This window comes from Mustela nivalis, assembly GCF_964662115.1.
Source record: "Mustela nivalis genome assembly, chromosome: 8".
Lineage (NCBI taxonomy): Eukaryota > Metazoa > Chordata > Mammalia > Carnivora > Mustelidae > Mustela > Mustela nivalis.
The window spans coordinates 60,185,538-60,207,799 of NC_139027.1; the positions used below are offsets into that span (position 1 = coordinate 60,185,538).

Here is a 22,262-nt window from a genome sequence, read left to right on the forward strand (position 1 = left end):
AATAATAGAATTATGTTTTGGTTAAATCTTCTGGATATTGAGAACATGTGGGATTGTTCTGTGGGTTACCCTAAATAATTGGTATATAATTTAGCTTGTTTTTTAAAATTGATGCATGGTTGTCAGAAGCACTGTTTTTAAAATAAATCTGATCTCCCGAGTGTTTCCCCTTTTTTACTGTCTTGTTCAAACCAGACCTAATTGTGTGTCCACAAAGGCTCTTTTGTTATTTTGAAATAATTTTAGACTGTAAAATACTGCCCAAAAAATACAGAATGCACCTAACACCTTTTACCTTATTTTAATATTAACAACTTCTAGAACCATAATAAAATTATCAAAGCCAAAAAATGAACATTGGCCAGTACTGTTAACTATGGGCATTCAGATTTCAGAAGTTTTCTCTCTCATATCCTTTTTCTGTTCTAAGTTTAGTTAGTTGGGTCTTTTTAGTCTCCTAATCTGTGATAGTTCTTAATCTCTGCTTAATAGGTCTTTGACACTTTTGATGAGTTCTGGTCATTTTGTAAAGTGTATTTCAATTTAGGTTTGTCTGGTTTCTCATGATTAGGCTGAGGATCCATGTTTTTTGGCAAGATACCACAATGATGTGGTATCCTCGGTCCACCAAGACATAGGGCACAAGATCAGTACATTTAATTACTCATTTGTTATTAATGTTTATTAGTGGGTTATGGTGGTTCCTGCTTCTTTACTAATAATAAAACTACGGGTTTTTGTTTGTTTCCCTCAAATGATCTTGGGGAGGTAATTTGAGACTATACTCTTGTTTGTTTTCTTCGGGAAGAATTGCCCATTGTTTTTAGCATTCATTGGTGGTCTTGTTTGCAACATTTAGTATTGTGGACTTTGCTTGTAGAACTAACTTTTAAAAATATAAATGACATAGTTTACTTTAGATGGTGTGTAACAGTTACATTTTGACACCTGGCCTTTTTTAGTGTCTCTTAAACTATGAATATTGCTATCACTTGACCCTACATTGTCAGTGGATAAATAACCCTTACTGTGTGATGTCATTGTGCTAATAAAGTTTTTCCACACTAAGGAAATTATTTTCATAATTAGTGTTTTTAAAAAGTGTTCAGTTGTTAATTGGAATATGAAAGCAAATGGGCAGTTTTGCCATAATTAATACATACTACTTGAAATGCAGATGAATAGGAATAAATATAATTCTTCAGTCCATGAAGATTATTAAGGTAGCTTTACAAACAAATCAGTATTTTACTGCCTTCATGTTGGCTATATTTCCTGTTAATTATTACGGGTACATTTCTTATTTTTTCTTTTCAAAGATTCTATTTATTTATTTAATTTGACAGAGATCACAAGTAGGCAGAGAGGCAGGCAGAGAGAGAGAGCCGGAAGCAGGCTCCCTGCTGAGCAGAGAGCCCGATGCCGGGCTCGATCCAAGGACTCTGGGATCATGACCTGAGCAGAAGACAGAGGCTTTAACCCACTGAGCCACCCAGGTGACCCACGGGTACATTTTTTAGCAGATCCCTTCTCCATGAAAGCTTGAGTCCAGAGTTCCAGATTGTTAGATAAGGCTTGGAAAACATAGTTCCAGAAAGTCTTAACTGTATTTCCAGAGGTTGGATTGCTCTGAAAGAAGATCTTCATAGATCATTTGGTAGCAAAGCATAAATTAAACAAATGTGAGAGTAGTCTTTGTGGTAGGAAGTAATAATTTGTTTATTTAGGGATCCTATTTCTCAAATCCTTTTGGCATGTCAGTGTAGGTGTACCATATAACTTCAAAACCCAGGGACCAGGGTGCCTGGGTGGCTCAGTTGGTTAAGCATCGGGCTCTTAACTATAAAAAAATTTAATCATTTATGAAAGAAAGCGCCCCTGCACGCACACATGAGTTGGAAGGGGCAGAGGGAAAGGGAGAGAGAATCTTAGGCAGACTTTTGCTCTGAGCCTGGAGCTTCACTCGGGCATGGAGCTTGCTTAAGATCTCTCTCCGGGTCACTTGGGTGGCTCAGTCATTAAGGGTCTGTCTGCCTTTGACTCAGGTCATGATCCCAGGGTCCTGGGATTTAGTTCCTGCGTGGGGCTCCTTGCTCCATGAGGAGCCTGCTGCTCCCTCTGCTTGCTTGCTCTCTGTATCTGTCTCTCTCTCTTTCTCTGACAAATAAACTCTCCTGGTGCACATCTGAGGCCTCTGACTCCCCATCCCCGTCTTAAATAAGTTAAGAGTAGGTTGTACTATTAAGATACCTTTTAAGTAAATAACATTAGAAATCGAACTTGCTCCTTAACTGTTACTCTATGTTGTAGTGGGGGGCAAGTTAAAGTCCTGTTTCCAGGATTACTTTAATGTTATAATTAAATTGGAAAAGGATAATAGTATCTGATCTTGATTTAGAGATATTTTACGTAAACTTCTTTCTTATAATGTTTATTACAAAATTACTTCTTCAGGGGTTTGTAGTTAGGACCCATAAAAATAAGTTTGTGTGTATTGAGCTAAATGAACAACATAATAATCCCTTGCAGTATGTTTTTATTTAAAAAATAACATGTTGGTGCACTGAACTAGTATAGCATTGAAGAACATCTTAGAAGATAATTTGTAATTGTTAAACCTGTATTTTGTAAAGTTGACAAAAATTAAAATTTAGGGGCACCTAGGTAGCTCAGGCCATGGGAACAAGTCTTGCAATCAGGCTCCCTGCTCCAAGGGAGGCCTGCTTCTCCCTTGCCCACTCGCCCTGCTTGTGTTGTCTCTTGCTTGCTGTCTCGTGCAAGCGCACGCGCGCCTGCTTGCACTCTCTCTCTCTCTCTCTCTCTGTCAAATAAATAAATCTTTTTCTTAAAAAAATTAAAGTTTTAAAGAAGTAGTACACGAACATGATTGACATCATTCAAAAATTGCCAGTATTGCTGATGGGACTGGGATTTATTATTTGACTTTACTTTCAACATTCCCCTCCCCGATTTTTTTCCCCTACTGAAGATTTATTGGCATGCTATAAAAGTGTTGAATAATTTTTTTTAATAGGAATTAAAAAATATGTTGTTGGCCTCATTATCAAGACGTCATCTGACCCAACTTGTGTAGAGGTAAGACCACTTTTACAAATAAGTGTGAAATTGTAAAATAATTTAAATATTGAATCTTCAGCTTAACAGGCATACAAACATATGTGTAATCATTTATAGTAGATCTGTAATTTTTCTCAAACGTAGTTCTTTGCTTATATTCTTATTAAACCTAATTTAGACTTTGCTTTAATCTAAACTTTTTTCTTTTCTTAGAAGGAAAAGGTGTATATTGGGAAATTAAATATGATTCTTGTTCAGGTAAGCTTTTACTTGATTGATTGTTCTCCTTAAAAGAATTAAATGCAGGGCACCTGGGTGGCTCAGTGGGTTAAAGCCTCTGCCTTTGGCTCAGGTCAAGCCCCACATGGGGCTCTCTGCTCGGCAGGGAGCCTGTTTCCCCCCCCCCCTCTCTCTCTGCCTGCCTCTCTGCCTACTTGTGATCTCTGTCAAATAAATAAATAAAATTTTTTTAAAAAATTATATGCTTCAGTTAAGCTGATTACTGGAACAAAATAGTGAAACCTTTTTCAAATAACGAGACTAACATCTTGCAGTAGTAATAGTTTTTACAGTAACTCTAATAGTTAAGCTACTATTTAACACTTAAAATTGTAAATTTCCTATGGTAGGATACCTGAGATGTTGTAAACCTATCACTTTCGTGGCTCCAGTATGGATCAGACATGTCAACAGTTTTCTTATTTGCCCATTGACTGTGCATACTTCCTTTGCATGTCATCTTCATTTTAATTCATAAATCATTCCTTTAAATTCAGCATCTTTACATTGATTTCTATACCTAAGTCGGTCAGACTTTCTAAATAGTCTCAGCTTCAAATTTTATGTTTACATACTTTTTATAGTATGACAAAACATTGTCCTATGAATATTAATTAATTGGTATGTGAGAAAAAATAGATTCTTCTGTTTAATAAGTTAAGAAAACATTGGGTTTTCACTAAGTTACACTGGCTTTTATACTGAGGACATTCGTTGTTTGCCCTTTTTTCGGGAAAAGGGAAGAGTACAAAGAAATTAGTTACCTCTTATTAACATGTATAGTTAGGGAATAATCTGGTTAGGAAAATCCCTGGTATACAAAATACACAGTGCAGACTTGAAAGTCTAATACTGTCTATTAGACAGATTTTGGTCAAAGATGATTCCATCTTCCACTGTAATGCTATTTCTCTGTCAAATTTATACAAACAAATGCTACTGTATTTCAGGGCTCTGATACCACCCAAAGAAAATGCCTCTCCCTATGCATCCCCTTTTGTTGCTTAGAGTTTTATCTTGTGTCTACTGAGGATAATTTAAGCATCTTTATCTGGCTAATACTGGTATGCATGCATATTAGTACGGCCTAGACCAAGGTGCCCGGCTGTCTTAGTTGGATTTTGCAACTGTTGATCTCTAGTGTGAGTTCAAGACTCACATTAGGTCTAGAGATTATTTAATTAAAAAAAAGAAAAAAGAACCAAAATGTGTTACACTTTACCTAGTTTATTCCGTAAAGGATGGCACATTTCTTCTCTTAAGGGGGAGAAAATGAAAAATGGGTGTTATTTGCTCCTGCTTTTAGTATCACACAATTTCCTTGAAGTTTGTTTTGCCCTTGAGAAGTGAAATTAACTTTTCTTATTTTATTTTAGATACTAAAACAAGAATGGCCAAAACACTGGCCAACTTTTATCAGTGACATTGTTGGAGCAAGTAGAACCAGTGAAAGTCTCTGTCAGAATAATATGGTGATTCTCAAACTCTTGAGTGAAGAAGTATTTGATTTCTCTAGTGGACAGATAACTCAAGTGAAAGCTAAGCATTTAAAAGACAGGCAAGTAATTATTTTGCTTTAGAATTTTCAAGTTATTTAAAGAAATTAAACTTTGGGGTGCCTGGGTGGCTCAATGGGTTAAAGCCTCTGCTTTCGGCTCAGGTCATGATCCCAGGATCCTGGGATGGAGCCCCGTATCAGGCTCTCTGCTCAGCAGGGGGCCTGCTTCCCCCTTTCTCTCTGCCTGCTTGTGATCTCTGTCTGTCAAATAAATAAATAAAATCTTTAAAAAGAAAAATTAAACTTGGAAGTTGATTATGATTTTTTGAGAAATCGATTGTTAATGTGTTAAATTACTTTTGTTTTTTGGTACAGATTTAAATCTGGAGGCTTGAAAAGTGTGTGTGGTTAATAAGACAGGATGTCATACTTCATTGTCACAGCAGAATAACTTTATACATCTTATGCAAAAGGAATATAGGTCAGGAGTTCCCAGAAACCGTTGAGATCTGTTTTTATATGATGACTACTTACATAATAATGAAAGAATTGACTTGGGTCCAAATGTCAACTGAATTGTTAGCAGTCCTGTGTCTTGGAAATGTGCCACTCTGCTTAGTAATAAAAACTTTTTCTGATCTTTAGGGCGCAGAAGTATTTCACCTTTATATATTCTGACTGACTTCAGAATTTACAATTTTGCTTCTGTTTTGATACATAAGCACATTGTAGGATTTGGGATATATATATAAAATACTACTTCTCTTACTCTTAGTTTGGAGAGTTTTGTTCCAGCTTTCTTGATTTAAAAGACCAAATTGATCGAAGTCACTTGATTGGCTCAGTTAGTGGGGCATGCGACTCTTGATCTTGGGGTCATGAGTTCAAGCCCCACGTCATGGGTGGAGATTACTTTTTAAAAAATTAATTTTTAAAAAATAATTGATTAAATTTCAAGTTAGAGTAAGGATGACAAATCTCAAAATGAAATTGATATGGTCTTTATAGCATTTTTTATGGGTAAACTGAAAGAATGATACTACACAAAGCTTTAGCAGCTTTGTAGCTTTTGGTGAAGTTACTGATACTTGCATTTAAAAAGAAGTGAGTCGGGGCGCCTGGGTGGCTCAGTGGGTTAAGCCGCTGCCTTCGGCTCAGGTCATGGTCTCAGGGTCTTGGGGATCGAGTCCCACATCGGGCTCTGCTCAGCAGGGTGCCTGCTTCCTCCTCTCTCTCTGCCTGCCTCTCTACCTACTTGTGATCTCTCTCTGTCAAATAAATAAATGGAATCTTTAAAAAATATATATTAAAAAAAAAGAAGTGAGTCAAGTTTTTAATTACTGAATTCGTGAAATTTTTTGTGATTTTGCTAGTATGTAAATCACAGTATTTCTGTGTCTTCTAGTCACTTTTTTTTTTCTTTTTTAGCATGTGCAATGAATTCTCACAAATTTTTCAGCTGTGTCAGTTTGTGATGGTAAGTACTTTTGATTTCATTTTTTTTAAGTGATAATTATAGGAAGAGGATTATTTATAGGTGTGTTTTTGTTACAGGAAAATTCCCAGAATGCTCCACTTGTACATGCAACTTTGGAAACATTGCTCAGATTTCTTAATTGGATTCCACTGGGATATATTTTTGAGACCAAGTTAATCAGCACATTAATTTATAAGGTATTGTGAATATATCTCAGTTCTTATTACTGGATAGTTGTATATGTTACTCATTTATAATGTGGTTTGCTATAGAAAACCATTACACATTTGTAGGTGTAACCAGTGTTGTTTCTAAGAAACTGCTCAGAAGAGATTTTCTTTGGTTTCAGCTAATAATTCCTTGGAATGGTGTCAAAAATCTCAGGAATTCATGTGAACAAATGTTAAGGGATTTGATTTTAAGAATGTTTTATAGCCTCTGCCTTCGGCCCAGGTCATGATCCCAGGGTCATCGGATCAAGTCCCACATTAGGCTCTCTGCTCAGCAGGGAGCCTGCTTCCCTTCCTCTCTCTGCCTGCCTCTTTGCCTACTTACTATCTCTGTCTCCCAAATTTAAAAAAATAAAGGATGTTTCTATAAAGTGGAAGGCCTGAGGGTTTTTCCTGCCCCCCTCCCTTTTTTGGCAGTAGGGTATAATACTTACATGGAATGGAGCCTTAATTAATTGCTCATCGAGAGATGACCAGTTACCAATTGGTTATATTATCTTTCCAGGTTCCTTCTTGGCAGATAGAAGGAATAAATTTGTATGCTTAATTGAGACCTTATAACTTAACATTTGAGATTTTGTAGTTCAGGCTTTGATGAGGTAATACTCTGTTCTAATATGTGAATATGATATTAAGAGATATTTTATTGGTAGACAGTTTATAAAACTGTTCGCTATTGTCAGTAGTACTGCAAAGGAAATATATAATACAACTTCTACACATGTAAGTATCAGGCCAATGGGCATATCCATTTTCTTAAGGTTTTTGATGCTTATCCAAATTGCCATATACTAATGTTATATCTTCTCAGCAGTAGAAAATGAAAGAGCCAGTTTTACCGTGTTTGTTAACATTTTGCCCATCTACAAAAGGCTAGGCAGTTATAAATCTTGGGTCTTTTTTAGACTACGATAAAACGTGATGCTCTTAAAAGTCATATAATGGTTCCTGGGAAAGTTACTAAGTGACTTTTGTATTTAGTTGTTTGAAGACACATCAGAAGCAGCATAGTTTGCTCCCACAGCATTTACTGTCTGTTAGGTGGATAATGAAATTTTCTCAAAATCTTAACATGCAAAACAAAATAGCCATCCATTTGTCTGGTGTTTTCCCTTACACTCCCTATTGTTAAAACCTTTATTATTCTTAATTTGTCAAGTAAAATATGACATGTCGTTTAATTTTATGCTTGCTTTTTTAAATTTTAAAATAGTTCCTGAATGTTCCAATGTTTCGAAATGTCTCTCTGAAGTGCCTCACTGAGATTGCTGGTGTAAGTGTAAGCCAGTATGAGGAACAATTTGTAACGCTATTTACACTGACAATGATGCAGCTAAAACAGGTAATAAAACACTCTTAACAACTGACTGAACAATTTTAGTGCCTTAGAAGAAGTTGGGTTGGAGTTGAACCGTTTGGTACAACTAATTATAATAGATCAGCTTCAGTGTGATTGTATATTTATTACATAAAATAAGAACAGGTAGAAATTTAGTGAACATTTTGAAAATTCCTTGAAATAAAGAGTCTGGGAGTGTCATAATTCAATTACATAGAATTTAGAAGCTTGGAAACCTGGTTTTAATATTAGCTCTGCTTCTGACTTTGCCTCTGAAATGAGATTGTTTATTTATAATATTGATTAAGTATAGATGAAATTATTTAGAATGTTAACCATAATACTGCATTACTGTATGTGTTTATATTCCAGTGAATTAATTGAATATTTTTGTTTTTAATGATACAAAGGAAAAGTATAATACAGAGAAAAATTGAGAAGATAAATTGTGGAACTCTTATTATTTGTAACATTTTAAAAAATCAAAAATTAGAATACAAAAAATACTATAAACTAAGGATTTCTATCGAAGAATAATCTAAGTGTGTGGTTTATAATATTAGAAATGAGGTGATGAAATCTTAGTATTTGAAGGTAGTATCTTTTACTGGTTTTAGAATGCAGACTAATGGTCCATATTTAAACTTGTAGATGCTTCCTTTAAATACCAATATTCGACTTGCATACTCAAATGGAAAAGATGATGAACAGAACTTTATTCAAAATCTCAGTTTGTTTCTCTGCACCTTTCTTAAGGAACATGGTCAACTTATAGAGAAAAGGTTAAATCTCAGGGAAACACTCATGGAGGTAGGCTTTGTGGATCCTTTGGCTTCTGAAATTCTTCTGTAATGAAAGCTATTTCAAAAATGCCTTTATTCTAAAATGTCTACTCTTTTTTAAATATATGTATGTATCTTTGGGGCATGTGGGTGGTTCAGTCCAGCTTAGTCCTTTAAATGTCTGCGTTAGGCTCCTGTTGTGGTCTCAGGATTGGTCAGGCTCAGCAGGGAATCTGCTTCTCCCTCTGCCCCTCCCCCAACTCGTTTGCGCTCATGCCCTCTGAAATAAATAAAATCTTTTAAAAAAAATTTTAAGTGTACCTTTGACATACCTTCTACCTATTGTCAGTGCATAAAAATATGTGAATTCTGAATTACAAGCTGAATTTGTTGATTATCTGTTCTGCATAATCTCAAATCAATCGTTAATAATCAAAATTAAATTCCTAAAGGGTATTCGGACATTTCTAAGATGAAAAGTATAAAGATGCTATTTGAAAATTGAGGTATAATGCATGAGACATAAAACTCTACCTGGAAGTGTACAATCTCAGTGACAGTCACAGTATTGTCAGCTGTCCTCTATTCTAAAATATTTTCATTCATCTATACAAAATAATGTACCCATTAAAATAGTCCCTTATTCTGCTCTCTCCCAGCCTCTAGCCAACCACTAGTTTACTGTCTATGGATTTTACCTGTTTTGAACCTTTCATATAAGTTGACTCCTAGTGTATGGTCTTTTGTAATTAGTGTCTTTCACTTACTGTGTTTTCAGAGTTCATTCATGTTGCAGTATGTACCATTATTTCATCTCTTTATATAGCTGAATAATGGTCCATTGTATGGTTACATAATACTTTGTATAACCAATCCTGAGTTGATGGAAATTTGGATTGTTTACACCTTTTGAATATTAGTACCAAATGTCCTTTAGTGTCCATACCTTTTTAGGGAACTTCTTTAACATACATACTGGCCAGCTACTACATGAAGTTTTAAAGTTCTAAAGTTCTAGGACTAGGACTCTGAAGAAAGCACAGTTTGCTCTTTGAGAATTTCTAGTCTTAGATAAATAATGAAACCTCAAAGTTGTGTAAAATGAAAAGTGAATTTTTATTCTAGTAACAATTGGAAGGCAATCTGTGGTAGGATGAAAATTAAGGATTATTTAAAACTGTTGGTCGTCTTTGTAGGCCCTTCATTACATGTTGTTGGTATCAGAAGTGGAGGAAACTGAAATCTTTAAGATTTGTCTTGAGTACTGGAATCATTTGGCAGCTGAACTCTATAGAGAGAGCCCATTCTCTACATCTGCTTCTCCATTGCTATCTGGAAGTCAACATTTTGATGTTCCTCCCAGGAGACAGCTGTATTTGCCCGTGTTATCCAAGGTAATAATAAAGTAGGTGGTTGAGTGCTTTACCTGTTCCTTGCTGTGATTTTGAAGACTAAAAGTAGTGGTTGTTTGTATTTGTTGTTGTTGTTGTTTTAATTTTATTTAGGCTTTTACAATATGTCCAAATAAAAGAGGTACAAAAAGAATCCAATAACTTCTCCATTTATGTTCAAAGCTAGAAGATTGAAAAGGATTCGTTTAAGAACTGTAGTTTTCAGGACACCTGGGTGGCTCATTCGGTTAAGCATCTCCCTTCAGCTCAGGTCATGATCCTGGGGTCCTGGAATTGAGTACTGCATCAGTCTTGCATTGGGCTCCTTGCTTGGCAGGGGAGTCGGCTTCTCCTGCCTGCTGCTACTCCTGCTTGTGCATGCTGGTTTGCTCGCTCTCTAACAAAATCTTCTAAAAAAAAGAACTACAGTTCTCCAAAGTGTGTCCATAGAAGTAGACTGCATTAGCCCTACCAGTAAGTTTGTTAGAAATACAAATCACCTACCAATCTACTGAATCAGTCGCTTTCTGGATGAAACACAGAAAACTTAATAGTATATGTTTATTCAAGATAATTAACATTTGAAAACCATTAAAAATGGTTTATTTTTAATACAAATTAAAAATTTTTATTTATTTGAGAGAGAAAGTGAGCACAAGCATTGGGGAGGGGTAGAGGAAGAGAGGGAGAGACTCCCTGCTGAGCAGGGAGCTTGATGCAGGTTCACCAATCCCAGGACTGTAGAACTAGGACATGAGTTGAAAGCACATGTTCATTAACAGAGTGAGCCACACAGAGGCACCCCTAGAATTACATTTTTAAAATGTTCATATTCTTTTATATTGTGGGAACAGTTTGGGGAGTATGTTGGCCTAAAGTGTGAAGTGCTTAAACTTTTATTCCTACATTCGATGTGGCTGATTGCAAAAATGTAATAGATTTTTCTTGTTTATTGTTGAGTAGGTCCGTTTATTGATGGTTAGTCGTATGGCTAAACCAGAGGAAGTATTGGTTGTAGAAAATGATCAGGGAGAAGTTGTAAGAGAATTCATGAAGGATACAGATTCCATTAATTTGTATAAGAATATGAGAGAAACATTAGGTGAGTGAATAAATACTGTCAATTCAATATTTCTCCTTATAATTCTGGGGTGGAAATACTTTTTTATTTTTTGTAATAGTATTTAAAGAAATGTGTTATACTTTTCTGAATCTGTTAATAACTACCTTTATTGATGTGCTATTATTACTAAATTTTTTTGATTGTAGAGTTTTGCATTTGAACCTTTGGAACCTTTTCCCTTCCTTTGTAGTTTATCTTACTCATCTGGATTATGTAGATACAGAAAGAATAATGACTGAGAAACTTCACAATCAAGTGAATGGTACAGAGTGGTCATGGAAAAATTTGAATACATTGTGTTGGGCAATAGGCTCCATTAGTGGAGCAATGCATGAAGAGGATGAAAAACGCTTTCTTGTTACTGTTATAAAGGTATGCAAGTGATACATATGAACTGGAACTGTTAGGTAACTATATTGTATTAATATAAATGACTGTAATTGGTCTTATTTTACAGGATCTATTAGGATTATGTGAACAGAAAAGAGGCAAAGATAATAAAGCTATTATTGCATCAAATATCATGTACATAGTAGGTCAATATCCAAGGTTTTTAAGAGCTCACTGGAAGTTTTTGAAGACTGTAGTTAACAAGTTGTTTGAATTCATGCATGGTAAATCTTCTTTAATATATATTATTTAGCTATTTACTGAACAAAACAAAAATTTTTTCTTGAAAATTTTTTGAAAAATGTTTTTGTTTCCTTAGAGACCCATGACGGAGTCCAAGACATGGCTTGTGATACTTTCATTAAAATAGCTCAGAAATGCCGCAGGCATTTTGTTCAGGTTCAGGTTGGAGAAGTAATGCCATTTATTGATGAAATTTTGAACAATATCAACACTATAATTTGTGATCTTCAGCCTCAACAGGTATGTAGAACACTAAGCCTTTTCTTAGAAGAGTAGTAGGGGTGCCTGTGTGGCTCAGTCATTAGGCGTCTGCTTTTGGCTCAGGTCATGATCCCAGGCCTGGGATCAAGCCCCACATCGGGCTTCCTGCTCAACAGAGAGTCTGCTTCTCCCTCTTCCATTCCCCCTGCTTGTGTTCCGTCTCTTGCAGTCTCTACCAAATAAATAAGTAAAATCTTAAAAAGAGAGAGAGAGGGAAAGAAAGAAAGCAGTATTGGGGCCCCTGAGTGGCTCAGGCCGTTGAGCATCCAGCTCTTGATTTTGGCCCCAGTCCTGTTCTCTGGGTGATGAGATCGAGCTCGAACTGGGCATGGAGCCTAAGATTCTCTCTCCCTCTACCCCCCCACAAATGTAGTCACTTGTTGTTGTTGTTGTTGTTTTTAAGGTTTATTTGACAGAGCATACATGGGGTTGGGAGGGCTATATGCTTAACTGAGCCACACAGGTATCCCGTGACTACTGTTTTACTCAGAATTTATGAATGGCAGTAGAGAGAGTGCCACCATTGGATTCAGTTCACGTGTCTGTGGCTAATTTTTTTTTTAATTCCACTATAGTTAACATACGGTGTTAGTTTTCGTGTATAATATAGTGAGTCAACAGTTCCATACATCACCCAGTGCACTCCTTAATCATCACCTTTTTTACCCCCACCCACCTCTCTGCTGAAGTGGTTAAATTTTCATAGTGGAGCAAAAATTTAGGCAAAAGTTGGACAGGCTTTTTTCCTGCCTAATGTAAGTATTTCTCAGACTCAAAAAATAGGTTCTAATACATACGTGAATTGCTTGTGTGTAGTTTTCCTTATGCATAAAAGTGAAATGTCTGCCTTTTTATATAGGTCCATACATTTTATGAAGCTGTCGGGTACATGATTGGTGCACAAACAGACCAAACAGTACAAGAACATTTGATAGAAAAATATATGCTACTCCCTAATCAGGTTTGGGATAGCATAATCCAGCAGGCAACCAAAGTAAGTTTTACTCTTCTTTTCTCAAGTCCTAATGGAATTCAAGAAGACCGTGTTGTTTACAAAAGTAGTAAAAATTATACCGTAATTGTATTTTGTTTTGTTGATATATTGGGACTGTTACTCTATACTTAGTTATACTTGTAGGTATAAAGACTTCTTGTTTTACTATTTTTAATTATAAATGTGATGGTGGTTTGGAGTAGGGTGTGGGTAGTGGTTTTTGCTTTAGTAATTACAAAGATAATTTTCATGTGATAAACGAAATTTGTTATTTGTCCTTCACAGAATGTGGATATACTTAAAGATCCTGAAACAGTTAAGCAGCTCGGTAGCATATTGAAAACAAATGTTAGAGCCTGCAAAGCTGTCGGACATCCCTTTGTAATTCAGCTTGGGAGAATTTATTTAGATATGCTTAATGTATACAAGTGCCTCAGTGAAAATATTTCAGCAGCTATCCAAGCTAATGGTAAGTGATTCTGAATTTTTGTGGAATGGTGAAATAACAAATCAGTTCTCCATTCACAGTCTTAGTGTAAGCATTCATTTCTTACAGATTTAAGTTAACTCTCCCAATGTCCAAATGACCATAGACAGTTATTTTTAATGAGTTGCTTACATCTTTCCCTTGTAAAATTACTCTTAGTTTATTTTCCCTTGTCTTTATGTTTTTGAGTGGTAAGTCAGAACTATTATATCTGAAGTACATGTAACTGCCAGTGTAGAATTTTAGTTGTCAAGTTGGATTTCACTGGATTTTGTTTTTTAGGTGAGATGGTTACAAAGCAACCGCTGATTAGAAGTATGCGAACAGTAAAAAGGGAAACTTTAAAGTTAATATCTGGTTGGGTGAGCCGATCCAATGATCCACAGATGGTATGTGAAATGTTACACTTTTTAAGTGAATGCTGTATTCTCTGATATGTGCATATAGCTCATTTAAAGGTAATTTAAATGGTAGGTTTGGCATTATCTTGCAGTGTCCTCTATTTTTCAGACTCCTTGAATACTTGAAAATACTATTATGTATACCATCTTCCTAAGAAATTGCTGTTAGTAGGGGACAGTAGTGATGAGTAACAAAGTGTCTTGAGTCCCTTTTTCCCCTATGGATAGTAAACATTCTGATGAAATTTTTTCTTCATGAAGTGTTTCTTCATGAATCTTCAGAGCAACTTACAAAGCTGTCAATAGTTTGCCTCTGTATTGAAAGTAAGGAAGTAAGGGCCTTCCCAGTGGAAGTTTTAAGTCTGTTTTACTCTTCTTTCTTTTAGTTTTAAATCATTTCCAGAAAGGAAAATGATTTTTCAGAAACTAAATGAGGCTCCATACATGCCTCAACTTGGGAAAATGTGTGTTAGTACTTTCTTTAAGTGTGTATTTTTAATTTATTCTACCATTTCATTCTTTTCATCCTTGGAATATTACAAGGAATCCTGTCATGTTAGTCTTTGCTGTATGCAAATAAATAGTGGTTGATAAGTGTACTGTTTATTTTCATAACTTTAAAATTTCAGTATTGTTCCTACAGATAAGGAGATACTTTTCAGGGAACTTGTTCAGAAAACAGTTATGGAATTCTCAGCATATCAGATATTGGAAGGTTTCGAACACATGTATTATGAGATCAGAACTTACTTCAAATTCGAAATTAGATGAGATGAATGAAAGGAATTGTGAAGTTCATAATTACAATATCTTGGGCAAATTTAGGAGCGTTTGCAATCCTAAGAAGACAGTATCATTTTATAGCAAAGATTTGTATTGAGGGCTGGGGCAGTGAATTAAATAACTCAAATTTTATGAACCACTTGAAGTGGGGGAAGAATTGCTGCATTTTAAGAGTAAAATGAGAATCAGTTCTGGTCTAACAGAACAATTGGGTTATCTGAAAAATAATGTGCTTATCCTTAAAATTTTTCTAGGCCTATTTTGCATAGTAGCACACTACTAATACTGGTAACCTTTAGTTAGGAGAATTATTATTTGTAATTATTGTCCTTGTCTATTTAATAAAGAACCTATTAAAGGCACGTAAGTTACACTTTAATATGACCCTGTTTATTGAGACTCATGGAAACTCAGGGTCTTTCTGGTACGATTCTAACTCCTTTTACAATAGTAAGTAGTTTTTACTTTTATTTATTAAAGTACTTAACAGGTAGCATTCACTAAGTTTAAAAAAACAATAATTGTGAATGAGTGTCTACTCTGTATTAGATATGAGCTGCTTGGATTTTACAGATATTATTCATTGACAGAATTGATACAGTATTGGTTAGAACTCTATTTCATTCCTTTAGGCAAGTTATCCCATATGCAGTACCCCTAAATCTTGGTCCTGCCACAGTAATTTGGAGCCAGTCACTTGATTTTGGGCCCAAGTTACCTTTATAATTACAGATTTGAACTCTGAATATGTCTGTGGCTTCTTGGTTTCTTTTGGTAAAAAGTTTTAAAATCCAAAACCAAATTAAAACATGGGATTTTCCAGTTTAAAGCAGATACTCAGTCTAAATGTCAATACAACACTGATCTGTTTTCATATTGTTAGCAAGTACATAGAATAAAACATAAAAGTTTTTACTTTTTTTATAGGTAGCTGAAAATTTTGTTCCTCCTCTATTGGATGCAGTTCTCATTGATTATCAGAGAAATGTCCCAGCTGCTAGAGAACCAGAAGTGCTTAGTACTATGGCTATTATTGTCAACAAGTTAGGAGGACATATAACAGCTGAAATACCTCAAATATTTGATGCTGTTTTTGAATGCACATTGAATATGATAAATAAGGTATGTGGTATACATTTCAATTATGGGAAATTCTGTAGTATATATCCTTTAAGTTAAAAGCATAAATAAATGATACCTCTGAGAGTAGCATAAGTTTTAAGCTCTGGAGTTCAAATATTTGGATTTGTAGACCAGAGAAACACTTACCTTTTTGTTTGTTTGTTTAAGATTTTATTTATTTGAGCGAGAGCACAAACATGAATCAGGGGAGGGGTGGAGGTCACGGGAGAAGCAGACTCCCCACTGAGCAGGGAGCCCAGTACTGGGTCTGAATCATAGGACCCTAAACTGACTGAGCCAGACAGTTGAACTTCTTGACTCTTTGTGGTCTCGATCTCCAGGTTTTAAGATAAAGCCCCATCTCCAGGCCCTGCACTTAGTGGGGAATGGGGAGTCTGCTTAAAGATTCTCTCCCTCTGCTCCCTCCCAAATACACTGCCCACCTCCTCAAGCAAATAAATCTTTAATTTTAAAAAGACCTTAATAAAATAGTAAATTAGATAGAGTGTAACATTAAAATAGCCGCTAGCATTTAGTGATAAGTTGCTGTATTTTAAGCATTAAAAATTTAGTGACACTGTCCTGGGATCAAGCTCCGCATTGGGGCTCTTTGCTTTGTGGGGAACCACCTTCTCCCCCGCTTTTATTTTTATATATATATATATATATATAATTTTTTTCCCCCTAAGATTTTATTTATTTATTTGTCAGAGACGCAGGGGGAGTGGAGAGGGAGAAGTAGACTCCATCCGTGCTGAGCATGGAGCCCAATGTGGGGCTCAATCCCAGGACCCTGGGATCATGAGGCAAGGCAGACGCTTAATGACTGAACCACCCAGGCATCCTGAAATGGGAAAATAAATTAACCAAGAAGGGAAAGTGTAGATAAAAGTATACAGGTTTACACAGCAGCTAAAAAATTTTCAGATCTGTATTACTGATCTTGAAGTCACTCATAACATGGTAGTAACAGTCTCAGTGTAACTAGAAAATGTGATGTTCTTTGTGTGGGTTTTGAGGAATTCTCTTTATAATGTGACCTTCATTTTAGTAATTCATTTGTGTAATAATTGGTAATTTCATCTTCGATGGGACTCAGATTATATTGTCTTCAGGTTTCCTTGCAGTCACAAGGCCGCATGGCTTATGAGGCCCACTAACAACTCCAAACCTTTATACTAAATTAGGATTTACTTTTTCTTTCTTACCTAACATAACAAGGCATTGAAATATTTTGTTCTCACCATTTGTTTTTAGGACTTTGAAGAATATCCTGAACACAGAACGAACTTTTTCTTACTACTTCAGGCTGTCAATTCTCATTGTTTCCCAGCATTCCTGGCTATACCACCTGCACAATTTAAACTTGTTTTGGATTCCATTATTTGGGCTTTTAAACATACTATGAGGAACGTTGCAGATACAGGTAAATACACATGTCCTTTCATTCATTTTATTCATTTGCCCCACCAATCCACAGGCTCTTAGAAATAGATGTGTAGGTATAGTCATATACTCGTAAGACAACAACACTTGTTATCAGGGTTTTATTGGAGTGCATCACTTACATGTGTAGGTCTAAGTAAATCCTAAAAGCAGTTGAATACTCTCTTCCATAGTTGAGTCCAAAGGCAGGATCAAGTTTTACAAGGAGATGGGTGTAAAATTGAAAGTAGAGTGACATCACGTCTCCACATCCTCACAAGTATGTCCTTTTTCTCATCTGCTTTTCCTTGGTGCCAGTAAGGGTTAAAATAAGGATAAAACATTACATCTTTAGCAAGAGAGGTTTTTATTTAGCTTTTAAATAGAAAATGGTTTGTGTAACAGATAGGTACTTGGTAATGCTGTTTTCAGAGTTGATTTGGAGAGAATTGACTAAACTTTCAGAAAAAATGGAACATTGGTAATAGTTAATACTTGGTAGTCTGTATCTAAGCAGGTATAGTTGCTAGTTGAACTCCCATTACTCAAGAAAACTTAGGCAAAGAATTGTTAGTCATTAGTGGAGGGGGGTGGTAAGAATGGCTTTTGAAACCAAGTAGTTGAGTAGGAATTCTGTATGAATGTTTCTAGTCCGTAATAACTTTGTTGATGTTCTGTACATTTTAGGCTTACAGATACTTTTTACACTCTTACAAAACGTTGCACAAGAAGAAGCTGCAGCTCAGAGTTTCTATCAGACTTATTTTTGTGATATTCTTCAGCATATCTTTTCTGTTGTGACAGACACCTCACATACTGCTGGTAAGAATTTATCGCCATGGGGGTGCCTGGGTGGCTTATTGGGTTAATAAGCCTCTGCCTTTAGCTCAGGTCATGATCTCAGGGTCTTGAGATAAGAGCCCCCATATCGGGCTCTCTGCTCAGCGGAGAGCCTGCTTCCTCTTCTCTCTCTCTGCCTGCCCCTCTGCCTACTTGTGATCTCTCTCTCTCTCTGAAAAATAAATAAAAATAAAATCTTTATTAAAAAAAAAACTATAGCCATGAAAATGTTAATTGTTCTGTTTGTTATTACTGCCTGTTAGAGTGAATAATGTTCTTTTTATCAACAGGTTTGACAATGCATGCGTCAATACTTGCATATATGTTTAATTTGGTTGAAGAAGGAAAAATAAGTACACCATTAAATCCTGGAAATCCAGTTAACAACCAGATGTTCATTCAGGAATATGTGGCAAATCTCCTTAAATCTGCATTCCCTCATCTACAAGAGTAAATATGCTTTTTAATACCCACATACATTTTTCAGTTAAAAAAAATAGTGATTATTTAATTGTTGTGTTTTGACTTGCAGTGCTCAAGTGAAGCTCTTTGTGACAGGGCTTTTCAGCTTAAATCAGGATATTCCTGCTTTCAAGGAACATCTTAGGGATTTCCTAGTACAAATAAAGGTATGTGTTTTGTTTGCACTTGGAGAAATATTAAGGCTAAATATGATTTAGTTGTTGTATTGTAGAATTAACCACTTTTTTGTTAAAGCAGAATGAGCGATACTCATGCTTACTAGTCCTAGACTGATTCAGAGTGAAAAACTATGAATTTGTAGTTGAGAATAAGATGGGTTTTAAATGTTTTTGGAAAGTTGTTATTAATATAATTCATTTTAGATGATATAAATGTCTTGGAATATTGGGATTACATCCATTCTTAAATTGTGAAATATGGGGAAAGAAAGACTCTTGGGAATTTCATACCCATTTTGTTACAAATCATTTAGGGAGTTAAGAGAAATAAGCAGATAATCAACTTGTTATTGCTGTTGTTACACAATGCTTCATTTAAATTTATGGGAAGAGGGATTTATCTTATAATATTTTCTTTTAAAGAAATTTAGAAGTAGGGAGGGCTGGGTGGTTCAGCTGGTTAAGTGTCTGCATTTGGCTCAGGTCATGATTCCAGGGTTCTGGGATCAAGTTCGGGTAAACCTCCCTGCTCAGTGGGGAGTTTACTGCTCCCTCTGGTGGCCATTCTGCTTGTGCTCACTTGGGCTCTCTTTCTGACAAATAAATAAAATCTTTTTAAAAAATTAAAAGAAGAAATTTAAAAGTAACATAATATCTACAAGTGCTTGACAGATTATGTTAACCTGACAAATAAGAATTGGTCGCATACATTACTTAGATTTTTTTCTTCCAAGATAGAAATAAGGCTTTTTTCAACTGTGAATATATTAGCTAAGTTGTAAGGTAGAGAATGCAAAGAATGAGAATTACCTGAAACAGTTACAAAGTCTTATCATAGTGTAACTAAACTTTATCATTAATTGTAGGAGAAACAGCTTTTTAAATCTCCTTGCTTATGAAGCGTATTATATATATATGACATCAGACTGTGCCTCTTAATAACCTTTTTTATCCTCTAACTAACACCTTTGGTTTAACAGCTACACAGAATTGTATCAGTATATTATAATGTAGGGACACCTGGGTGACTCAATTAAGTGTCTTACCCTTGATCAGGTCATGATATCTCCAGGTCCTGGGATTGATCCCCATGTGGTGTCGGGCTCCATGTCTAGCACAGAGTCCGTTTGTGCCTCTCCCTCTGCTCCTCCCCCTGTGCATGTGAGCGCTTGCTTTCTCTAATACCTATAATCTTTAAAAATGTATGTATATACACTATAATTTAAAGCCAGCCAGTTGAAGGATAGATTTTTTTTATCATCATTGTAAACAAAACAGGGAGGTGTTTATTCTGTCTTTTTTTGTGTGGGTTTTTGGGGGTTTTGTTTATTTTTTCCCCCCCTCAAAAAAAAGTAATTTTCCAAAATTGAAATTTAATATGTTAACACCTCAACTATCTTGTTTTCACAGGAGTTTGCAGGTGAAGATACTTCTGATCTGTTTTTGGAAGAAAGAGAAACAGCCCTTCGACAGGCTCAGGAAGAGAAACATAAACTTCAAATGTCTGTCCCTGGCATCCTTAATCCACATGAGATTCCAGAAGAAATGTGTGATTAAAATCAGAAGTCATGCTGGGTTTTTTGTTGTTGTTGTTGGGTCCCCCCCCCCTCTGCAACTCTTGTTAGCAGAAGAAAACAGCATCTGGATATTTGTCGACCAAAATGATGCCAATTTGTAAATTAAAATGTCACCTAGTGGCCCTTTTTCTTATGTGTTTTTTGTATAAGAAATTTTCTGTGAAATATCCTTCCATTGTTTAAGCTTTTGTTTTGGTCATCTTTAGTTTGCATGAAGTTAAAAAATTAAGGCATTTTTAAAAATTTTACTTCATGCCCATTTTGTGGCTGGGATGGGGGGAGGAGGCAAATTCAATTTGAACATATACTTGTAAATTCTAATGCAAAATTACACAGTTTCCTGTAAACAATACCAATTTTTAATTAGGGAGCATTTTCTTTCTAGCCTGTATTTCAGTCTAGAAGAAAAGATAATGAGTAAAACAAATTGCGTTGTTAAGAGGATTCTAGTGCTGCATTGTCTAAAGTTAGCACCTCTTGGACTGAATCGTTTGTCTAGACTACATGTGTTACAAGTCTGTATGGCAAGTCTGCAGCAAGATCATGTGCATATCATCCCATTGTAAAGCGACTTCAAAAAAATATGGGAACACAGTTAGTTATTTTTACACAGTTCTTTTTGTTTTTGTGTGTGTGTGCTGTCGCTTGTCGACAACAGCTTTTTGTTTTCCTCAATGAGGAGTGTTGCTCATTTGTGAGCCTTCATTAACTCGAAGTGAAATGGTTAAAAATATTTATCCTGTTAGAATAGGCTGCATCTTTTTAACAACTCATTAAAAAACAAACAAAACAAAACTCTGGCTTTTGAGATGACTTATACTAATTTACATTGTTTACCAAGCTGTAGTGCTTTAAGAACACTACTTAAAAAGCAAAATAAACTTGGTTTACATTTATTTTTCTTCATTGGCTCAAAATTATTCCTACATTAAAGTGATTATATGTGTTTTAAGTATTAGGTAACATTAAGTGAAGTTGATATGCAAATATAACCTCTGCGGTTATTGGGAGTAAAGGCACAGTTGGGTTACTTGAATATGGCTCTGGTTCCCAAGAAACAAATTCCTTTGGCAGTTTACCATCCTTTGATCTTTATTTGCGGTCAAAAAGCATCTTCCCTTGGTGGTCCTGGTTAGGATTAGCTGTAACAGATTAAAGAGAAAGAGAACCCAGGTGTAAGAAGCTAGTGCAGATATTCTTGCTTAATTGTATTTTTGTCTACTATAACCTTTAGAAAGTTGCCTTAACCCTTTAGGAAAGGTAAGAGGAAGGGGGGAAATGTGTAGATGTCCTATAAAACATGAAAGGGGGTAGAACTAAGGGAATAGAAAAAGGAAATTAGCTTGGGTGAACCTGTTTCCAGAGGATTGAATCTAACCTATAAACCTAGACTAAAACCCAAGCATTTGAAGTGCCTTGTGTCATGCAGAGTCAGCAATTTTGTATAATTGCTGTACTACTCTAACTTTTATAGGCTTTGGCAAAATCATTATTTCGGGAAAATATAATCCTGTGTGAAACTTCTTTCTAGGACAGTAAATGGTAAGGCTTGTAATACATTCAAAGAAGAACATTGGAAAACTGTTTCAAACTTTAGCTTTGTTCAAATCTTTGATTTGGTCCTGTTGTTTACTGGTTTGGGCCTCAAAACCCCTTAAAAGAGGTTTTCTTGGATCAGGCAAAAGTTCAGGTTCAGATTGATTGGTCTGTTTTGAATTAGCTATGAAATGCATATGGTTGCTTTTGAGTAGCTGTCACCATTTCTGTCAGTGATCATACACAATTTTCTTATCTTCTAGTACATCCATTCTCTACCCCCTTGTTTTATTGGTATGTTCTAGATGTTGCAAGAAAACCAGGCTTGGCATGGAAGCCAGGATAGTCTGCTTTGAATTTAGAAA

At 35.6% G+C, this 22,262-nt stretch overlaps 1 protein-coding gene across 7 annotated transcripts in view; it reads left to right on the forward strand.

Moving 5' to 3' along the window:
* The window catches only part of XPO1 (exportin 1), a 47,620-nt gene extending 26,363 nt beyond the window's left edge, over nt 1-21,257 (forward strand). For 5 of the 7 annotated variants that reach the window (XM_082746637.1, XM_082746639.1, XM_082746634.1 and 2 more), the window contains 21 exons: nt 3,035-3,096; nt 3,292-3,336; nt 4,734-4,915; nt 6,284-6,332; nt 6,410-6,529; nt 7,776-7,904; nt 8,553-8,711; nt 9,880-10,077; nt 11,038-11,176; nt 11,388-11,569; nt 11,655-11,811; nt 11,907-12,070; nt 12,951-13,085; nt 13,371-13,554; nt 13,855-13,961; nt 15,684-15,878; nt 17,136-17,304; nt 17,991-18,125; nt 18,434-18,593; nt 18,676-18,772; nt 20,195-21,257. In XM_082746637.1, coding sequence (XP_082602763.1) covers nt 3,035-3,096; nt 3,292-3,336; nt 4,734-4,915; nt 6,284-6,332; nt 6,410-6,529; nt 7,776-7,904; nt 8,553-8,711; nt 9,880-10,077; nt 11,038-11,176; nt 11,388-11,569; nt 11,655-11,811; nt 11,907-12,070; nt 12,951-13,085; nt 13,371-13,554; nt 13,855-13,961; nt 15,684-15,878; nt 17,136-17,304; nt 17,991-18,125; nt 18,434-18,593; nt 18,676-18,772; nt 20,195-20,341 — 2,915 coding nt within the window. In that variant the 3' untranslated portion in view covers nt 20,342-21,257. Of the gene's footprint in view, nt 1-3,034; nt 3,097-3,291; nt 3,337-4,733; nt 5,337-6,283; nt 6,333-6,409; nt 6,530-7,775; nt 7,905-8,552; nt 8,712-9,879; nt 10,078-11,037; nt 11,177-11,387; nt 11,570-11,654; nt 11,812-11,906; nt 12,071-12,950; nt 13,086-13,370; nt 13,555-13,854; nt 13,962-15,683; nt 15,879-17,135; nt 17,305-17,990; nt 18,126-18,433; nt 18,594-18,675; nt 18,773-20,194 lie in introns of those variants that run through there. The other 2 variants (XM_082746635.1, XM_082746640.1) reach the window with 2 other exon arrangements.
* The last annotated feature ends 1,005 nt before the right edge of the window (nt 21,258-22,262 follow it).